The following is a 22045-nucleotide window of genomic DNA, read 5'->3' as shown; positions in this document are numbered from 1 at the left end:
ATTTTTTTAATAATTTTTAAAAAACTTTTGTTAAGTTTTTAATTTGATTCTATTTCATTTATTTACTTTTAGTACTATTTTACTTTATATTTCTTCATTATTTCCGCCTTTATACAGTATATATATATATTTAAAAATAATAACAATAATAATTCACACACCGTATCATTGGATAAAAGGAGGAGAAACATCCGAGGGATTAGAAAAAAACTAATATTTTTGATAACAAACACTGAATAGAAGTGAAAATTATCGGCCAGATCCCGATACCGCCCAGGGGTATAGATACTTGTGTAAGACCCGCCCACCTACTACTCCAAAGCATGGTCTCTACTGCGCATGACCAAGCCTTCACTCCTGAGCTGCTGTGCTGGAGCTAACTAGCCTCCTAACTGGCCTCCTAACTCGCCTCCTAACTCCTCTTCCCCTCTGCTAAGCCGAGTCTGATCCAGACAAATGGACAACAAGTCGTCGAGGAGTTCGGCTCAGAGAATCGTCCTCGACTGGGAAATGCTGGTCGGCTTAAATTGAAGGGAAACCAAACTTCCGCGTGAAGTCGTCGACAAAAAGAATCCGGATACGCGCCGCTGCCGTTATTACGGTAATACCGTCTTCATGTGTTCTCAAGCCTGTCAAGTTAAAATTCACAATAATGTCTTTTATTTTGAAAGAAAACGGACTTTTTTGTTGTCGTTGTTCAAGTTGCACTCATCTGAAGTGGTGGACCAGGCTGGTCCCCTCAAAGGTTCTATTGTTGACCTGGTTCAGGAGCATTCCTGCAATTGTTGGCCCTGGGAAATGAAATGAAACATCAAATAATGAACTTTGACTATAGATGATAAGAGTTTGGCATAATAACGTATGGATTTATCTTGTATGATTGCACTACACGCACCTTTTTAGAACAACATTATTTAGCTTGTAGTCCATAAACTTGTAGATTGTAAACCGGGTGTTGCCCACAGGACTGTAATCTACTTGTGGTGGTGCCTACACGGTTTCCATGCTATCTACTGTGGTGACAATTACAGACATTATTGTGTGTTTATGAGTGGCGGCGAGATAAAGTCATGTCAATTCTATTTGTGGCGAGCCGCCACAAGTAAATGATTGATGTTTCGATGCTATTTACTGTAGCAAAAAGCTCCATTTACAGACTTTATTATGTGTTTATGAGTGGCGGCGAGATAAAGTGATGCCAAATCTATTTGTGGCGAGCCGCCACAAGTTAATGAATCATGTTTCGATGCTCGTCACGGTAGCAAAAAGCTACATTTACAGACATTTTTGTGTTCATGAGTGGCGGTGGGATAAAGTCATGTCAAATCTATTTGTGGCGAGCCGCCACAAGTAAATGATTGATGTTTCGATGCTATTTACTGTACCAAAAAGCACCATTTACAGACATTGTGTTCATGAGTGGCGGTGGGATAAAGTCATGTCAAATCTATTTGTGGCGAGCCGCCACAAGTAAATTAATGATGTTTCGATGCTATTTACCATACCAAAAAAGGTACATTTACAGCCATTATGTGTTTATGAGTGACGATGAGATACAGTCTTGTCAAATATATTTGTGGCGAGCCGCCACAAGTAAATTAATGATGTTTCGATGCTATTTACGGTAGCAAAAAGCTACATTTGCAGACATTATTGTGTGTTTATTATGAGTGGCGGTGGGATAAATTATGTCAAATCTATTTGTGGCAAGCCGCCACAAATAAACAAATTATATTTTGATGCTATTTAGTGTACCGAAAAGCTACATTTACAGAAATTATTATGCGATTATTGGTGGCAGTGGGATAAAGTCATGTCAAATCTATTTGTAGCGAGCCGCCACAAGTAAATGATTGATGTTTCGATGCTATTTACTGTAGCAAAAAGCTCCATTTACAGACTTTATTATGTGTTTATGAGTGGCGGCGAGATAAAGTGATGTCAAATCTATTTGTGGCGAGCCGCCACAAGTTAATGAATCATGTTTCGATGCTCGTCACGGTAGCAAAAAGCTACATTCACAGACTTTATTATGTGTTTATGAGTGGCGGCGAGATAAAGTCATGTCAAATCTATTTGTAGCGAGCCGCCACAAGTAAATGATTGATGTTTCGATGCTATTTGGTGTACCGAGAAGCTACATTTACAGAAATTATGATGCGATTATGAGTGGCGGTGAGATAAAGTCATGTCAAATCTATTTGTGGCAAGCCGCCACAAGTTAATGAATGATGTTTCGATGCTCGTCACGGTAGCAAAAAGCTACATTTACAGACATTATTGTGTTTATGAGTGGCGGTGGGATAAAGTCATGTCAAATTTATTTGTGGCGAGCCGCCACAAGTAAATGATTGATGTTTCGATGCTATTTACAGTGGCAAAAAGCCGCCACAAGTAAATGAATGATGTTTCGATACTATTTACGGTAGCAAAAAGCTACATTTGCAGACATTATTGTGTGTTTATTAGGAGTGGCGGTGGGATAAAGTCATGTCAAATCTATTTGTGGCGAGCCGCCACAAGTAAATGATTGATGTTTCGATGCTATTTGGTGTACCGAGAAGCCACATTCACAGAAATTATGATGCGATTATGAGTGGCGGTGAGATAAAGTCATGTCAAATCTATTTGTGGTGAGCCGCCACAAGTAAATGATTGATGTTTCGATGCTATTTACAGTGGCAAAAAGCCGCCACAAGTAAATGAATGATGTTTCGATACTATTTACGGTAGCAAAAAGCTACATTTGCAGACATTATTGTGTGTTTATTAGGAGTGGCGGTGGGATAAAGTCATGTCAAATCTATTTGTGGTGAGCCGCCACAAGTAAATGATTGATGTTTCGATGCTATTTGGTGTACCGAGAAGCTACATTTACAGAAATTATGATGCGATTATGAGTGGCGGTGAGATAAAGTCATGTCAAATCTATTTGTGGCGAGCCGCCACAAGTTAATGAATGATGTTTCGATGCTCGTCACGGTAGCAAAAAGCTACATTTACAGACATTATTGTGTTTATGAGTGGCGGTGGGATAAAGTCATGTCAAATTTACTTGTGGCGAGCCGCCACAAGTAAATTAATGATGTTTTGATCCTATTTACCATACCAAAAAAGGTACGTTTACAGCCATTATGTGTTTATGAGTGACAATGAGATACAGTCTTGTCAAATATATTTGTGGCGAGCCGCCACAAGTAAATTAATGATGTTTCGATGCTATTTACGGTAGCAAAAAGCTACATTTGCAGACATTATTGTGTGTTTATTATGAGTGGCGGTGGGATAAATTATGTCAAATCTATTTGTGGCAAGCCGCCACAAGTAAACAAATTATATTTTGATGCTATTTAGTGTACCGAAAAGCTACATTTACAGAAATTATTATGCGATTATTGGTGGCAGTGGGATAAAGTCATGTCAAATCTATTTGTGGCGAGCCGCCACAAGTAAATGAATGATGTTTCGATGCTATTTACGGTAGCAAAAAGCTACATTTACAGACATTATGTGTTTATGAGTGGCGGCGAGATAAAGTCATGTCAAATCTATTTGTGGCGAGCCGCCACAAGTAAATGATTGATGTTTCGATGCTATTTGGTGTACCGAGAAGCCACATTCACAGAAATTATGATGCGATTATGAGTGGCGGTGAGATAAAGTCATGTCAAATCTATTTGTGGTGAGCCGCCACAAGTAAATGATTGATGTTTCGATGCTATTTACAGTGGCAAAAAGCCGCCACAAGTAAATGAATGATGTTTCGATACTATTTACGGTACCAAAAAGCTACATTTGCAGACATTATTGTGTGTTTATTAGGAGTGGCGGTGGGATAAAGTCATGTCAAATCTATTTGTGGCGAGCCGCCACAAGTAAATGATTGATGTTTCGATGCTATTTGGTGTACCGAGAAGCTACATTTACAGAAATTATGATGCGATTATGAGTGGCGGTGAGATAAAGTCATGTCAAATCTATTTGTGGCGAGCCGCCACAAGTTAATGAATGATGTTTCGATGCTCGTCACGGTAGCAAAAAGCTACATTTACAGACATTATTGTGTTTATGAGTGGCGGTGGGATAAAGTCATGTCAAATTTACTTGTGGCGAGCCGCCACAAGTAAATTAATGATGTTTTGATCCTATTTACCATACCAAAAAAGGTACATTTACAGCCATTATGTGTTTATGAGTGACGATGAGATACAGTCTTGTCAAATATATTTGTGGCGAGCCGCCACAAGTAAATTAATGATGTTTCGATGCTATTTACGGTAGCAAAAAGCTACATTTGCAGACATTGTGTGTTTATTATGAGTGGCGGTGGGATAAATTATGTCAAATCTATTTGTGGCAAGCCGCCACAAGTAAATTAATGATGTTTCGATGCTATTTACAGTAGCAAAAAGACGCCACAAGTAAATTAATGATGTTTCGATGCTATTTACCATACCAAAAAAGGTACATTTACAGCCATTATGTGTTTATGAGTGACGATGAGATAAAGTCTTGTCAAATATATTTGTGGCGAGCCGCCACAAGTAAATTAATGATTTTTCGATACTATTTATGGTAGCAAAAAGCTACATTTGCAGACATTATTGTGTGTTTATTATGAGTGGCGGTGGGATAAATTATGTCAAATCTATTTGTGGCGAGCCGCCACAAGTAAATAAATGTTTCGATGCTATTTGGTGTACCGAGAAGCTACATTTACAGAAATTATGATGCGATTATGAGCGGCGGTGAGATAAAGTCATGTCAAATCTATTTGTGGCGAGCCGCCACAAGTTAATGAATGATGTTTCGATGCTCGTCACGGTAGCAAAAAGCTACATTTACAGACATAATTGTGTTTATGAGTGCCGGTGGGATAAAGTCATGTCAAATCTATTTGTGGCGAGCTGCCACAAGTAAATTAATGATGTTTCGATGCTATTTACCATACCAAAAAAGGTACATTTGCAGCCATTATGTGTTTATGAGTGACGATGAGATAAAGTCTTGTCAAATATATTTGTGGCGAGCCGCCACAAGTAAATTAATGATGTTTCGATGCTATTTACGGTAGCAAAAAGCTACATTTGCAGACATTATTGTGTGTTTATTATGAGTGGCGGTGGGATAAATTATGTCAAATCTATTTGTGGCAAGCCGCCACAAGTAAATTAATGATGTTTCGATGCTATTTACGGTAGCAAAAAGCTACATTTACAGACATTATTATGCATTTAAGTGGCGGTGCGATGAAGTCATCTCAAGTCTACTCGTGGCGAGCCGCCACAAGTAAATGAATGTATGGCAAGGAAACACTGTTTAATGTATGCTAAGGCTTCTTACAGCTGTTTTTTTGCCTGTCATTTTGGATTCTAATCGTGATTTATCATCTCCACATTAGTTTAGATTTTCCTGAAAGAAGCCAGACATGACTGCTTATGTCTGCTTTAAAAAAAAAAAAAAATGTAATCCTGCCTTTTGTAAAGTTTATAGGGGTGGAAAAGTGTGATGTAAGGAGCAGGAGAGCGTGCAAAGGCCGCTTGTGTGCACCGTCACACACATTTTATTGGGATTTTCTACAAGGGTGTGTTGTGTGGGCTCGCCTTTTAACGGACTGAAGTTCATTACCCCCCCGGTGACACATGGAGCAGACTTTTATTACTGCTCAACAACCTGCAATATATTACCATACAGACGTTTATACACACACGTCATATGTCCATTTTAGGCCATTCCTGTTAGGGCTGGGCAAAAACTGTATCGCCATATAAGTATCGATGATTATTGATATTTTCAAGTGGGAAATTATATGAAATGTAAACACTACTGTAAAATTAAGGTCCAAAAATAAGGAATATAGAAGAAATGCTTCATAAAGTGTATGGAAGAAGTGCAAGGAAGTTACAGCTGTGCTCTAAAGGGCGAGCACGGTCCCGGTGGGGACGAGCGCCTTGCATCATTTACAGACCACGTAGGTCAAAACTGTCCATGTGACTTTTCCTCTTTTATCCTCAATGTATTCATTTTGACTTTCTCTTCTCACTCCAAAACGTGATAGTTGATACTGTCACCTGATTGGCTGTCGGCGTGCCACTCCCACTGATCACTTCCTGCGTTGCTCGGTCACCAGAGAGCGAGCGCCGTTGTCCGTGCAATCGACCTTGTTACTCCCGTGTTCTTCCGAAAAAAGAAGTATAAAATAATTATTGATTGCATTTTTTATTGATATTGATAGCGTGTCTACTGCAATATATATTGATATCTTTTTATTGCCCAGCCCTGTTTCTGGATTTATTTGACCGCTATTACTGGATTTATTTGACCGGTTCTTTTTGCAAGAGGGATTGATATGTAGAATATATTTATATTATTTATATATTATATATTATATAAATAATATATTTTATATTATTTATTATTATTATTGTCTATTGTGAGCGAACTGTGGTGCTGAATTTCCCCCAGGGATCAATAAAGTACTTTCTATTCTATTCTATTCTATTACGCATTTACTTGTGTGTGATATCATGTGCGATACGAGCAGTCCCGCGGCGTGTTGACTTGTGTGTGATACTATGTGCGATACATGCAGTTTACTTGTGCAAAGTTGGGAGGCCAGTTAACATCTAAATGTCCTCCAATAAGCACACAATTTGTTCTATTTCACTAGAGTCATTTACAAAAGATGCTAGGCTATAGGCTACTAGGAGCTATCCGCTACACAACAGCTAAGCACACAATAGCACACGAGCTAGACATACGTAATAATCATTGAACAAAAAAACAGCACATTTGTCCATTTAAACAAGTATCAAATAATTATAGTTGCATATTGCTTACTTTATAAGTATTGTTATACTTATAAAGTATCCAGTAACAATTGTGTCCGCATCATCCAACTTACTGCTTAATGAACTAAACTTCATGAATTATTGTGACTACTAGGTGCTGTCAAAAAACAACGGTTAATAATAATGTTGTCTGTTTGACTCATTTCACTTGATCAAAGCTTATCCCACATTCCTCTCTGCAAAATAATACAAATATGTACGATTGCTGCTGATAAGGTATCAGATCAATGTCAGTATCGGCCAGTTTCTTCTGTAAACCATGAGGTACGCCTTTTAGGGGCCCTTTTTTAGCTTTAGCGGTGCTATACTATCAATGGTTTTGCGCAGGGCGTGGTTAAAGTTGTTAGTGAGGTTATCAATAGAGCCCACATAATTTGGGAATGGCGCCATTACCGAAGGCAGTAGGCCAGCAAGAGTCATCGTTGTGGCAGCATTAATGTTGCAGCTGCTGAAGCAGTTATTCTTATTATTAGCTTGTTGACAATGAGTCAGAACTTCGAATTTTATAAGGTAATGATCGGACGTTACTTTAGTATACGGGAGTATCATAACTTTGGAGAAGGTGACACCACTGACAAGCACTAGATCTATCATATTACTGTTGCAATGCGTGGGTTCATTTATTATTTGTATAAGACCACAGTTAGCAATTATAGTCTGGAGCGCCACGCACTGAGGGTCTGATGGGGTATTCATATGGATATTAAATTCCCCCATTATAAGTATATTGTCGGCGTGTGTCCCTAGATCAGCGACGAACTCTGAGAATTCACTGATAAAGTCCAAATATCATCTGATAAAGTCCAAATATCATCTGATAAAGCTCAAATATCATTATCATATTCGAAGTGTATAAGGTATATCGCGACACCCCTATTTCCAAGTAAAAATTCCCTTGTAATATTTTGTGTTGAATAGTGTTTCTCTCCTTCCCGCTCACAATTTTCTTTGGCCCACGGTGGATTGTTTAGCACTCAATGAAAATTCACATACACTGAGTTCTTTGTTTGGACACTGGAACGATGGGATTAGTATGTGCAATGTTTGCCCGTATGATAACCAAAACGGGATACGAAAACCAAGGCAAACTTTTAGCCACGTATTACCGTTGCGATGCGTGGGTTCATTTATTATTTGTGTAAGACCACAGCTAGCAATTATAGTCTGGAGCGCCACGCACAGAGTGTCTGATGGGGTATTAATATGGATATTAAATTCCCCCATTATAATTATATTGTCGGCGTGTGTCACCAGATCAGCGACGAACTCTGAGAATTCACTGATAAAGTCCAAATATCATCTGATAAAGTCCAAATATCATTCACTGATAAAGTCCAAATATCATCTGATAAAGCTCAAATATCATTATCATACTTGAAGTGTATAAGGTATATCGCGACATCCCTATTTCCAAATAAGAATTCCTTTGTAATATTTTGTGTTCAATAGTGTTTCTCTCCTTCCCGCTCACAATTTTCTTTGGCCCACGGTGGATTTTTTAGCACTCAATGAAAATTCACATACACTGAGTTCTTTGTTTGGACACTGGAACGATGGGATTAGTATGTGCAATGTTTGCCCGTATGATAACCAAAACGGGATACGAAAACCAAGGCAAACTTTTAGCCACGTATTACCGTTGCGATGCGTGGGTTCATTTATTATTTGTGTAAGACCACAGCTAGCAATTATAGTCTGGAGCGCCACGCACAGAGTGTCTGATGGGGTATTAATATGGATATTAAATTCCCCCATTATAATTATATTGTCGGCGTGTGTCACCAGATCAGCGACGAACTCTGAGAATTCACTGATAAAGTCCAAATATCATCTGATAAAGTCCAAATATCATTCACTGATAAAGTCCAAATATCATCTGATAAAGCTCAAATATCATTATCATATTCGAAGTGTATAAGGTATATCGCGACACCCCTATTTCCAAGTAAAAATTCCCTTGTAATATTTTGTGTTGAATAGTGTTTCTCTCCTTCCCGCTCACAATTTTCTTTGGCCCCATGGTGGATTGTTTAGCACTCAATGAAAATTCACAGACACTGAGCTCTTTGTTTGGACACTGGAACGATGGGATTAGTATGTGCAATGTTTGCCCGTATGATAACCAAGACGGGATACGAAAACCAAGGAAAACTTTTAGCCACGTATTACCGTTGCGATGCATGGGTTCATTTATTATTTGTATAAGACCACAGCTAGCAATTATAGTCTGGAGCGCCACGCACTGAGGGTCTGATGGGGTATTCATATGGATATTAAATTCCCCCATTATAAGTATATTGTCGGCGTGTGTCACTAGATCAGCGACAATTCACTGATAAAGTCCAAATATCTGATAAAGTCCAAATATCAGTCCAAATATCATTCACTGATAAAGTCCACATATCATCTGATAAAGCTCAAATATCATTATCATACTCGAAGTGTATAAGGTATATCGCGACTTCCCTATTTCCAAATAAGAATTCCTTTGTAATATTTTGTGTTCAATAGTGTTTCTCTCCTTCCCGCTCACAATTTTCTTTGGCCCCATGGTGGATTGTTTAGCACTCAATGAAAATTCACAGACACTGAGTTCTTTGTTTGGACACTGGAACGATGGGATTGGTATGTGCAATGTTTGCCCGTATGATAACCAAAACGGGATACGAAAACCAAGGCAAACTTTTAGCCACGTATTACCGTTGCGATGCGTGGGTTCATTTATTATTTGTGTAAGACCACAGCTAGCAATTATAGTCTGGAGCGCCTGATGGGGTATTCATATGGATATTAAATTCCCCCATTATAATTATATTGTCGGTGTGTGTCACTAGATCAGCGACGAACTCTGAGAATTCACTGATAAAGTCCAAATATCATCTGAAACCAAGGCAAACTTTTAGCCACAATTTCAGTGGAAAAAGTGTTGTTGACCATTTTAGTTGAGGTGGGCTTTGTTTGAGTGGCGACGAGTGAATTTTCCGATCTAAATGCTGGTCCTCTTTTCGTTCCTTCAGAATCCAAGATGTCCGTCAGCAGCCATGAAAACCGCAAGTCCCGCTCCAGCTCGGGCTCCATGAACATCCACCTCTTCCACAAGACGTCGCACGCCGACAGCCTCCTGACGCAGCTCAACCTGCTCCGCAAGCGCAAGCTCTTCACCGACGTGGTCCTGAAGGCCGGGAAGCAGGCCTTCCCGTGCCACCGCGCCGTCCTGGCCTCCTGCAGCCGCTACTTCGAGGCCATGTTCAGCGGCGGCCTGCGGGAGAGCCGCGACGCCGAGGTGGACTTCCACGACTCGCTGCACCCGGAGGTGCTGGAGCTGCTGCTGGACTACGCCTACTCGGCGCGGGTCATCATCAACGAGGAGAACGCGGAGTCCCTCCTGGAGGCGGGCGACATGCTCCAGTTCCACGACATCCGGGACGCGGCGGCGGAGTTCCTGGAGAAGAACCTGCACCAGTCCAACTGTCTGGGCATGATGCTGCTGTCGGACGCCCACCAGTGCCAGAGACTGTACGAGCTCTCGTGGAGGATGTGTCTCGCCGACTTCGCCACGCTCTACAAAACCGAGGACTTCCTCAACCTCCCCAGGGACAAAGTGCGGGAGCTGACGCTCAGCGAGGAGCTGGAGGTGGAGGACGAGAGCCTGGTGTACGAGGCCGTCATCGACTGGGTCAAGGCCGACATGGAGCGGCGGCACGGCGAGCTGCCGGAGCTGCTGCGCTGCGTCCGCCTGGCGCTGCTGCCGGAGACGTACCTGCTCAACAACGTGGCCTCGGAGGAGCTGGTCATGTGCCACAAGGTGGGCCGGGAGATCGTGGAGGACGCCGTGCGCTGCAAGATGCGGATCCTGCAGAACGACGGCATCGTGACGGGATTCTGCGCCCGGCCCAGGAAGGTCAGCCAGGCCCTGCTGCTGCTCGGCGGGCAGACCTTCATGTGCGACAAGGTCTACGTCATCGACAACAAGACCAAAGAGATCACGCCCAAAACCGACATCCCCAGCCCCAGGAAGGAGTGCAGCGCCTGCGCCATCGGCTGCAAGGTAAACGCTACGTCAACCAGTTTAATTAGCCTATTCCAGGGCTTCTACTCTATGAAAAATAAACAGACCCTATTTTCCGGACCGGTGTATAATTCGCACCCACTAAATTTGAGAAGAAAAACATATTTTTCCATATATTATCTGCAGATATATACTTGCTGAAATGAGTTATTTACACAGAAAGACTTTGCAAGTGTTTATTTACATACGTAACCCAAAATGATTCGCGAGCGTGGCCACCGCTGCTGCTCACTGCTCCCCTCACCTCCCAGGGGGGTGGAACAAGGGGATGGGTCAAATGCAGAGAGTACTTTTACCACACCTAATGTGTCTGTGACTTTAACTTGAACTTTATTGCTCCTAAACGGTGTCTGTAACACGGCAGTAAAACGGCTGATCCAACAAAACAGAAGTCATGGTCATGGACCCACTAGCTGCGGAAGTTAGCTCTCCAATCAGCTAAATAAACTCAATAACTCCACGGTGACGTTTTGGTGGATTTACTGAGGAATAAAACTGAAACCACATAAAAAAGGATGCCATTGTAAGTTAATAATACTAACACAGACACTTGTAAACCTGTTAGCATATTAGCTAATGCTAACGGCGCTAGCTTCATTACATTACGATAGCACGTACAAATATGCAAGAAAACACTCCTACAGACATCACACATGGGACGATTTAGTCAGTAAGAATTGTTTTAGTTATATTGTAAAACTTACAAACCTTGCTTGGAGTGATGAACGAAGAAGCCGAACGAGTAGAAACGCCATGGACGACTATAAGACTGAACGGCACTTCTGCTTCCGGTTCAAAGCTTCAAACAGCTGGAAATCCCATTCACCCCACAGCACCTGCAGTCAGCAAAAGATGGCGCCGTAGCACAAACAATAACACGCCATTTAAGAGTCTTTGCATGTGTATAGTGAAAACCCTTTGCTTTGCAATGAAAAATCCATAAATTAGCCGCACCGTTTTACAAGCCGCTGGGCTCAAAGCGTAAGAAGAAAGTTCCGGCGGATGTTGTAAAATAAATAAACAAAATGTAATAGTGAATGAACTTTCCATAAAACAAAGAGTAAATAAAAATACAGCTTCACCAATTTAGTCATATTTTTTGCTTCTCTATGACTTTAGCTCCAGATGTCAAATTCAATTTCAGACTGGGCTCCTATTGAGAGGGGGGGGGCAGACTGGGGCCAAGAAAAACAACTTGATAGCTGCTAAGCACACATGCGCATGTTACGACATAGAAACCACAAAACTTGCAACAGGAGGGGACAAGGGGTTCTCCAGTGCAGAAGCTGCAGCTTTTCTAGCGCTGCTCCAGCCGTCCATCGCCCCTAAGGAGTTTAAGGGATGGCAAAGGCCTGGGGTGTGGGTGGGGAGGTGAAATGTGCGTGTCATTGTGCCCAAAGTGCGGACGGGGGGCCATTTGTGGCCCATAGCTATTTTTTTAACTGCACGTACTGAATATTGTATTGGTTTTGAAAATGAAAAAATATCAAAATGGTTCCCCGCATTCTTTGATTTTTCAGTTCCAAGATCATTAAAAAGTGAATTTTGCACAATAGTAACACTCATTTTGATTATTATAATAATAATAATAGATTTTATTTGTAAAAAAAAGCACTTTACATTGAGTAAACAACCTCAAAGTGCTACAGTGTATTAAACAAATAAATAAAATAAAATAAAAAATAAAATAAATAAAAAGTAAATAAATAAAATTTAAATAAATTGAAATAAACATTTTTATAGCTACAGTATATTAGTCTATTTATACTTGCATTGTCCTTTCCATCATTGTAACTGAGCTACTGTGTTGAACAATTTCCCTTGTGGATCATTAAAGTTTGTCTAAGTCTAAAATAAAAAAAATAAAAACTAGAACAGCCAAATAGCTAAAACTAGTATGCATATATCTAAAAAAAAGGCTTTTTTTAAAAAAAAAATAAGGGTTTTTAAGCCTATTTTAAAAGCATCCACAGTCTGTGGTACCCTCAGGTGGTCAGGGAGAGTGTTCCACAGACTGGGAGCGGCGGAGCAGAAAGCCCGGTCTCCCATTGTTCGTAGCTTTGTCCTCTGAGGTTGGAGGAGGTTAGTCTGTCCGGAGCGGAGGTGTCGTGTGGAGGATTTGGGGGTGAGCAGTTCTTTGAGGTAGAGGGGGGCATTTCCATGGAGGCACTGGTGAGTTAGTAGGGAGACTTTGAATTCAATCCTGAGTGGAACAGGAAGCCAGTGAAGGGGTTATAATTGTTTTAATTGTAATTTTTTAAATTTTTATTTATTTATAGATTTTTGTATTTATTTGTGACACTCATATTTGGTCCATGTGTTGCAGGTTTATGTCACAGGGGGGCGTGGCTCTGAGAACGGCGCCTCCAAAGACGTCTGGGTCTACGACACTCTGCACGACGAGTGGTCCAAAGCGGCGCCCATGTTGGTCGCCAGGTTCGGACACGGGTCGGCGGAGCTGGACCACACGCTTTACGTTGTGGGAGGACACACCTCTCTCGCGGGCTCCTTCCCCGCCTCCCCCTCCGTGTCGCTCAAACAGGTGGAGCAGTACGACCCCCAGACGAACAAATGGGCGCTGGTGGCGCCGCTCAGAGAAGGCGTGAGCAACGCCGCCGTGGTCGGCGCCAAAAACAAGCTGTTTGCCTTCGGAGGAACCAGCGCGAACAGGGACAAGTACCCCAAGGTGCAGTGCTTTGACCCCTGCCAGAACCGCTGGACCGTCCCGGCGACGTGTCCGCAGCTTTGGCGCTACACGGCGGCGGCGGTCGTCGGGAGCCACGTGGTCGTGATCGGCGGCGACACGGAATTCTCCGCCAGCTCCGCGTACCGCTTCAACAGCGAGACGTACCAGTGGTCCAAGTTCGGCGACGTGACGGCCAAACGGATCAGCTGCCACGCCGTGGCGTCTGGGAACAGACTCTACGTCGTCGGCGGCTACTTTGGGGCGCAGAGGTGCAAGACGCTAGACTGCTACGACCCGTCGTCGGACTCCTGGGACAGCGTGACCAGCGTTCCCTACTCGCTCATTCCCACGGCCTTCGTCAGCACATGGAAGTACCTGTCAGCCTAGAGACCTCACCTGGACCGCATCCAGGCGGTGAGTGTTTCCGTCCTCAAAGCCTCTCTCTCTCTCTCTCTCTCGCAGGTGAACGTCAGTTTGAGCCGGACTAGGCCGGTTTCCAGGCCCGCACTGTTGTCATGGTTGCCGCTGGTTACAGTTACACATTATCTCGCCGCTGTGGCGAGCGGGTGTTGGGTAAACACACGGCAGCCCCGGTCTGGAGAGCCGGAGGAATGTCGGCGGCGTTGCTAATTACAGAGCGAGCGCCGCAACAGAGGACCTCTGTCATCGGATCAGGCCTGGGCTTGTAGTGGCAGGTACAAGCTGCCATGGAGTCCAGGCCGGGACTTGTGGACGTTAGGAACACGTTTAGGGCTGTGGATTCAAACAGAAACCTTTAAAAAGAGGGCCATGCAAAAACTTAAGTTATAACCGTGGCAAAACTCTAGACCAGTGTTTTTCAACCTTTTTTGAGCCAAGGCACATTTTTTGCGTTGACAGTAAAAAGTTGTCGTCGCAATTGTTGGATATGACTTTAAAGCATAACCAACCAAGCATCAATATAGCTCTTGTCTCAAAGTAGGTGTACTGTCACCACCTGTCACATCACGCTGTGACTTATTTTGAGTTTTTTGTGGTTTTTCTGTGTGTAGTGTTTTAGTTCTTGTCTTGCGCTCCTATTTTGGTGGCTTTTTCTCTTTTTTTGGTATTTTCCTGTTGCAGTTTCATGTCTTCTTTTGAGCGATATTTCCCGCATCTACCGTATTTTCCGCACCATAAGGCGCCCCGTGTTATTAGCCGCACGTTCAATGAACGGCATATTTCAAAACTTTGTTTACCAATTAGCCGCCCCGTGCTATTAGCCGCACCTACGCTACGCTAAAGGGAATGTCAACAAAACAGTCAGATAGGTCAGTCAGACTTTAATAATATATTACAAACCAGCGTTCTAACAACTCTGTTCACTCCCAAAATGTAACGTGCAAATGTGCAATCACAAAAATAGTAACACTCAAAATAGTGCAGAGCAATAGCAACATCAATAGTCTGGAGCGCCACGCACAGAGTGTCTGATGGGGTATTAATATGGATATTAAATTCCCCCATTATAATTATATTGTCGGCGTGTGTCACTAGATCAGCGACGAACTCTGAGAATTCACTGATAAAGTCCAAATATCATCTGATAAAGTCCAAATATCATTCACTGATAAAGTCCAAATATCATCTGATAAAGCTCAGATATCATTATCATATTCGAAGTGTATAAGGTATATCGCGACACCCCTATTTCCAAGTAAAAATTCCCTTGTAATATTTTGTGTTGAATAGTGTTTCTCTCCTTCCCGCTCACAATTTTCTTTGGCCCCATGGTGGATTGTTTAGCACTCAATGAAAATTCACAGACACTGAGTTCTTTGTTTGGACACTGGAACGATGGGATTAGTATGTGCAATGTTTGCCCGTATGATAACCAAGACGGGATACGAAAACCAAGGAAAACTTTTAGCCACGTATTACCGTTGCGATGCATGGGTTCATTTATTATTTGTATAAGACCACAGCTAGCAATTATAGTCTGGAGCGCCACGCACTGAGGGTCTGATGGGGTATTAATATGGATATTAAATTCCCCCATTATATATGCAAATGTGCAATCACAAAAATAGTAACACTCAAAATAGTGCAGAGCAATAGCAACATCAATAGTCTGGAGCGCCACGCACAGAGTGTCTGATGGGGTATTAATATGGATATTAAATTCCCCCATTATAATTATATTGTCAAAAAAAGAGCAATAGCAACATCAATTACTCAACGTTGCTCATACGTTAGTGTCACACAACACACAAAATAAACATTTAAAGCTCACTTTCTGAAGTTATTACTCATCCACAAATCCCTCGAATTCTTCTTCTCCGGTGTGCTTCACTTGTTTTTTGACACCATCTGTGATGTGGACGCGCATGCAGTCGTAGATCAACAGGAACGGCGCTGCGTGAAAAAAGTCACCCGGTCTCTTCGCGTAAACGTCTATCAACCACTCGCTCATTTTTTCTTCATCCATCCATCCCTTCGAGTTAGCTTTTATGATGACGCCGGCTGGAAAGTTCTCTTTTGGCAAGGTCTTCCTTTTGAATATCACCGTGGGTGGAAGTTTCTGGCCGTTAGCATGGCTAGCTAGAACCACAGTAGGACGACTTCTCATTCCCTGTGGTGCGAATATTCACCGTACGTGTTCCCGTTGTATCCACAGTGCGGTTCACATGAATATCAAAAGTCAGTGGAACCTTGTACGCGTGTCTCTTAGTAGGAGACGTTTTGTGGTCTTTACAGAAACACACAAATGAAATGAAACGTAATATCCGCGCGCTTCTTCTTCTACGGGGGCGGGTGCTCACCTTGGCGGTTGCTTACAGTAGAAGAAGAAGCGCTTCCTCTTCTATGGGGGCGGTTGCTTACCGTAGAAGAAGAAGCGCTTCCTCTTTTACGGTGGAAAAAAGATGGCGGCTGTTTACCGTAGTTGCGAGACCTAAACTTTATGAAAATAAATATGAATATTAATCCATATATAAGGTGCACCGGGTTATTAGCCGCACTGTCAGCTTTTGAGAAAAATTGTGTTTTTTAGGTGCGGCTTATGGTGCGGAAAATACGGTACTTCGTTTTAGCAATCAAGAATATTTCAGTTGTTTTCATCCTTTGTGGGGACATTGTTGATTGTCATGTTCGGATGTACATTGTGGACGCCGTCTTTGCTCCACAGTAAGTCTTTGCTGTCGTCCAGCATTCTGTTTTTGTTTACTTTGTAGCCAGTTCCGTTTTAGTTTCGTTCTGCATAGCCTTCCCTAAGCTTGCCTTTTCTTAGGGGCACTCACCTTTTGTTTATTTTTGGTTTAAGCATTAGACACCTTTTTACCTGCACACTGCCTCCCGCTGTTTCTGACATCTACAAAGCAATTAGCTACCGGCTGCCACCTACTGATATGGAAGAGTATTACATGGTAACTCTGCGGAGCTCTAGACAGCACCGATACTCAACAACACATATTTTGCAGACTATAATTACTGGTTTGCAAAAAACATTTTTAACTCAAATAGGTGAAATTAGATAATCTCCCACGGCACACCAGACTGTATGTCACGGCACACTAGTGTGCCACGGCACAGTGGTTGAAAAACAGTGCTCTAGACGGTTGGTATTACTGGTTTGGATACAAATGATCAAAAACCGTGAATGATAACCGCACTTTGATAAACTCACGGACTGACTGGTGCCAACTCGCTGGCTTAAATACTAATGTGAAAACAAGAGACGTTATCGTCTTTCCCCATTGAGAAAGGGCTTCCTCCAATCTAAACTTATATAAACACATTACTGTAATTAATTCTGCACATTGAACCTACAAACTGCTCTCTTGGAACATACACCAGTGGTTCCCACACATTCATTTATTTGTGGAGGCCCGCCATGAAAGAATTACGTCCGCCACAAATAAAAAAAATAAAATAAAATAAATCATTTTTTATTTTTTTTTTTGGTCCTGTCCAGCTTCTCAGGCAAATCATATAGTTGATGTAGATGCCCATATAGGCTGTTCAGATTTACTTTACAAAAGAGAAGTGTAGGATACTTCTCTTGTTGCCTTATTTGTATTTGACCACTACTGTTTTCTGTTTATTTGTTACTGACTGTGGCAGGACACCTCTGCCTCTGTTTCACTTTATGTTGCTGGTAAATAATATGGTTGTAGTAGTAGGCTAAAGTTAAATGATTTAGTATGCACTAATTAAAGGGGCAGAGCTTTAAGAGACATTTTAGCTTTTATATTTTATAAGATATATTTTTTGTAAGAACCACAATTAATGAATATATTTCAGTGAATAACTTATTGTTCAAATCTGTATATAAATATGTACATAAAGTGTTGTAATTATATTGTAAAATGGATGGATGGATGGATGGAAGGACGTTTAAAACAAAACTGTTATTATTAATTAGTAAGTATACATTTTTTGAGCCTTTTAGAGAAAATAATATTGTAGTAAATTATGCAAATGACTCGCTGATGTCATGGTGACCACGCCCATAGCCACGCCCCCACCACCACAGGTATCTTGGCAGTTAATGGGAAACACTGATGTATGTTCCGTATTTTTCGGACTATAAGTCGCAGTTTTTTTCATAGTTTGGCCGGGGGTGCGACTTATAGTCAGGAGCGACTTATGTGTGAAATGATTAACACATTAGCGTAAAATATCAAATAATATTATTTATCTCTAGACGTAAGAGACTAGACGTATAAGATTTCATGGGATTTAGCGATTAGGAGTGACAGATTGTTTGGTAAACGTATAGCATGTTCTATATGTTATAGTTATTTGAATGACTCTTACCATAATATGTTACGTTAACATACCAGTTGGTTATTTATGCCTCATATAACGTACACTTATTCAGCCTGTTGTTCACTATTCTTTAGACATTTTAAATTGCCTTTCAAATGTCTATTCTTGCTGTTGGCTTTTATCAAATAAATTTCCCCCAAAAATGCGACTTATACTCCAGTGCGACTTATATGTTTTTTCCCTTCTTTATTATGCATTTTCGGCCAGTGCGACTTATACCCCGGAGCGACTTATACTCCGAAAAATACGGTTATTGTTATGTTAAAAGGATAAAGCCATTGTTGACAAATTTTGGTAATTAAATAACCAGAAAATGTATATTTAGTTTTTTCTTACTGTACCGAAAATGAACCGAACCGTGACCTCTAAACCGAGGTACGTACCGAACCGAAAGTTTTGTGTACCGTTACACCCTTAGGTTAAAGTGTATGTAAAACTTGAAAAAACAGTCTCATAGTTTGGAAAGTTCTTAAATGCGACCTAACGTTCTTGAGTCTCCGCGTCTCAAAGACAATGTTTTATTGTTGGGTGGCGCTTTGGTGTTTATTAGCTTTGATTTGAAAGTAAACATAGTGTTTAGTGCGTCCTTTTGGCTGGGGATTCCTTTTGTTGTTGCGACATCGCACGCCTTTTTCCATCTATTTAAACCTTCTCTAGTACGGACAAGCCCTTTTGTTTTGCACGCTTTGAACCTCCTAAGTGCATACTTTTCCTATAGGCGTGTTATTTTCACTCCGACAGATCCTTTTCTGGGACGCGGAGACCACATTTTGTTCCCCCCTCTGGTAAACAAGCGTGTAACTTCCATATGGCCAGCGCGCCGTCCCATGCCAAGGGGGTGACGTAAAGCCGACTGGCGAGCGAGACGCAGCTGGATGTGAGGGGTCTGAGCGGCGCGCATTTTGGGTTTCGGGTGGGGGAGAGACGGAGACAGACAGGCTGGCTTGAGTAAAAAAGATCAAGGCGCCGCATCCTTCTGCGGTTACCGCGGCGACTGACTGCCGCTGTTGCTTTTATGTTTAATTAAAGCGGAGAAAAGGGGAGAATAAGCCGAGATTTGCGGGGATCTCACCTGTTGAAGCGGGACCACGTTCACACACTTAATGTTGACACGCACACATTCTTGTATTTCTTACCTTCTTGAGACCTCTGAAAAATGCCTACCTCTTTAGGACCACCCTTTTGTAGATATATAAAGATTTGTATTTAAGACATTGATAATATATACATACTATGTAAATATTAAAATGGTAGGTTTTTATTTATTTGTTTTGTAATTGGTTTTTAATCTTCATTATTTACTTTGTTATTACAGTATGTCTCTATATACATTAGGGCTGGGCGATATGGCCTTTTATTAATATGTCGATATTTTTAGGCCATGTCACGTTACACCATATATATCTGGATATTTTGCCTTAGCCTTGAATGAACATTTGATGCATATACAAACCCCGTTTCCATATGAGTTGGGAAATTGTGTTAGATGTAAATATAAACGGAATACAATGATTTGCAAATCATTTTTAACCCATATTCAGTTGAATGCACTACAAAGACAACATATTTGATGTTCAAACTCATAAACTTTATTTATTTTTTGCAAATAATCATTAACTTAGAATTTCATGGCTGCAACACGTGCCAAAGTAGTTGGGACTGGGCATGTTCACCACTGTGTTACATGGCCTTTCCTTTTAACAACACTCAGTAAACGTTTGGGAACTGAGGAGACACATTTTTGAAGCTTCCCAGGTGGAATTCTATCCCATTCTTGCTTGATGTGCAGCTTAAGTTGTAACAGTCCGGGGGTCTCCCTTGTGCTATTTTAGGCTTCATAATGCGCCACACATTTTCAATGGGAGACAGGTCTGGACTACAGGCAGGCCAGTCTAGTACCCGCACTCTTTTACTATGAAGCCACGTTGATGTAACACGTGGCTTGGCATTGTCCTGCTGAAATAAGCAGGGGCGTCCATGGTAACGTTGCTTGGATGGCAACATATGTTGCTCCAAAAACCTGTATGTACCTTTCAGCATTAATGGTGCCTTCACAGATGTGTAAGTTACCCATGTCTTGGGCACTAATACACCCCCATACCATCACACATGCTGCCTTTTACACTTTGCGCCTATAACAATCCGGATGGTTCTTTTCCTCTTTGGTCCGGAGGACACGACGTCCACAGTTTCCAAAAACAATTTGAAATGTGGACTCGTCAGACCACAGAACACTTTTCCACTTTGTATCAGTCCATCTTAGATGAGCTCAGGCCCAGCGAAGCCGACGGCATTTCTGGGTGTTGTTGATAAACGGTTTTCGCTTTGCATAGGAGAGTTTTAACTTGCACTTACAGATGTAGCGACCAACCGTAGTTACTGACAGTGGGTTTCTGAAGTGTTCCTGAGCCCATGTGGTGATATCCTTTACACACTGATGTGGCTTGTTGATGCAGTACAGCCTGAGGGATGGAAGGTCACGGGCTTAGCTGCTTACGTGCAGTGATTTCTCCAGATTCTCTGAACCCTTTGATGATATTACGGAGCGTAGATGGTGAAATCCCTAAATTCCTTGCAATAATAATAATAATAATGGATTAGATTTTATATAGCGCTTTTCTAGACACTCAAAGCGCTTCACAGAGAAGTGAGAACCCATCATTCATTTTTACAACTCATTCATTCATCATTCATTCTCCGGTGTGAGCGGCACCGGGGGCAAGGGTGAAGTGTCCTGCCCAAGGACACAACGGCAGCGATTTTTGGATGGTAAGAGGCGGGGAGCGAACCTGCAACCCTCAGGTTTCTGGCAAGGCCGCTCTACCCACTACGCCATGCCGCCCAATAGCTGGTTGAGAAAGGTTTTTCTTAAACTGTTCAACAATTTGCTCACGCATTTGTTGACAAAGTGGTGACCCTCGCCCCGTCCTTGTTTGTGAATGACTGAGCATTTCATGGAATCTACGTTTATACCCAATCATGGCACCCACCTGTTCCCAATTTGCTTGCACACCTGTGAGTGTTTGATGAGCATTCCTCAACTTTATCAGTATTTATTGCCACCTTTCCCAACTTCTTTGTCACGTGTTGCTGGCATCAAATTCTAAAGTTAATGATTATTTGCAACAAAAAAAATGTTTATCAGTTTGAACATCAAATATGTTGTCTTTGTAGCATATTCAACTGAATATGGGTTGAAAATGATTTGCAAATCATTGTATTCCGTTTATATTTACATCTAACACCATTTCCCAACTCATATGGAAGCGGGGTTTATAATCACAGCAGTATGATGATTCTATGTGTCTACATTAAAACATTCTTCTTCATACTGCATTAATATATGCTACTTTTAAACTTTCATGCAGAGAGGGAAATCACAACTAAAAGTGTATTTATGAAACAGTTATTAAGCAGTGGCACAAACATTCATGTCATTTCCAAAACAGAAAGTGCAAGATTGTCAGAGACATTTTAAAACAAGCTATTAGTGCACTTTTGTGCATGATGTCACTAAGATGACATATCAAAACAACACTCAATCAAAGTGCACTTTTTGTACAGAACGCCACTACAATAGTTTAAAACATATGAAGTGCACTTTTGTGCATGATGTCACACAAGATATTTCAATAAGTGTCAAATAAAAAT

General features: G+C 41.5%; 1 protein-coding gene across 1 annotated transcript in view; it reads left to right on the top strand.

Moving 5' to 3' along the window:
• Window positions 1–328: 328 nt before the first annotated feature.
• Window positions 329–22045, top strand: part of enc3 (ectodermal-neural cortex 3) — a 34738-nt gene continuing 13021 nt past the window's right edge. The window contains exons 1-3 of the mRNA XM_062027778.1: window positions 329–601; window positions 9869–10899; window positions 13247–14020. Of these exons, the coding sequence (XP_061883762.1) occupies window positions 9877–10899; window positions 13247–13993 (1770 nt within the window). The 5' untranslated portion in view covers window positions 329–601; window positions 9869–9876 and the 3' untranslated portion in view covers window positions 13994–14020. The remainder of the gene's footprint in view (window positions 602–9868; window positions 10900–13246; window positions 14021–22045) is intronic.

Source organism: Entelurus aequoreus, linkage group LG19, assembly GCF_033978785.1.
Source record: "Entelurus aequoreus isolate RoL-2023_Sb linkage group LG19, RoL_Eaeq_v1.1, whole genome shotgun sequence".
Taxonomy (NCBI): Eukaryota; Metazoa; Chordata; class Actinopteri; order Syngnathiformes; family Syngnathidae; genus Entelurus; species Entelurus aequoreus.
Note: the sequence above shows the minus strand (reverse complement) of the source record. Positions and strands in the feature narration are given on the sequence as shown.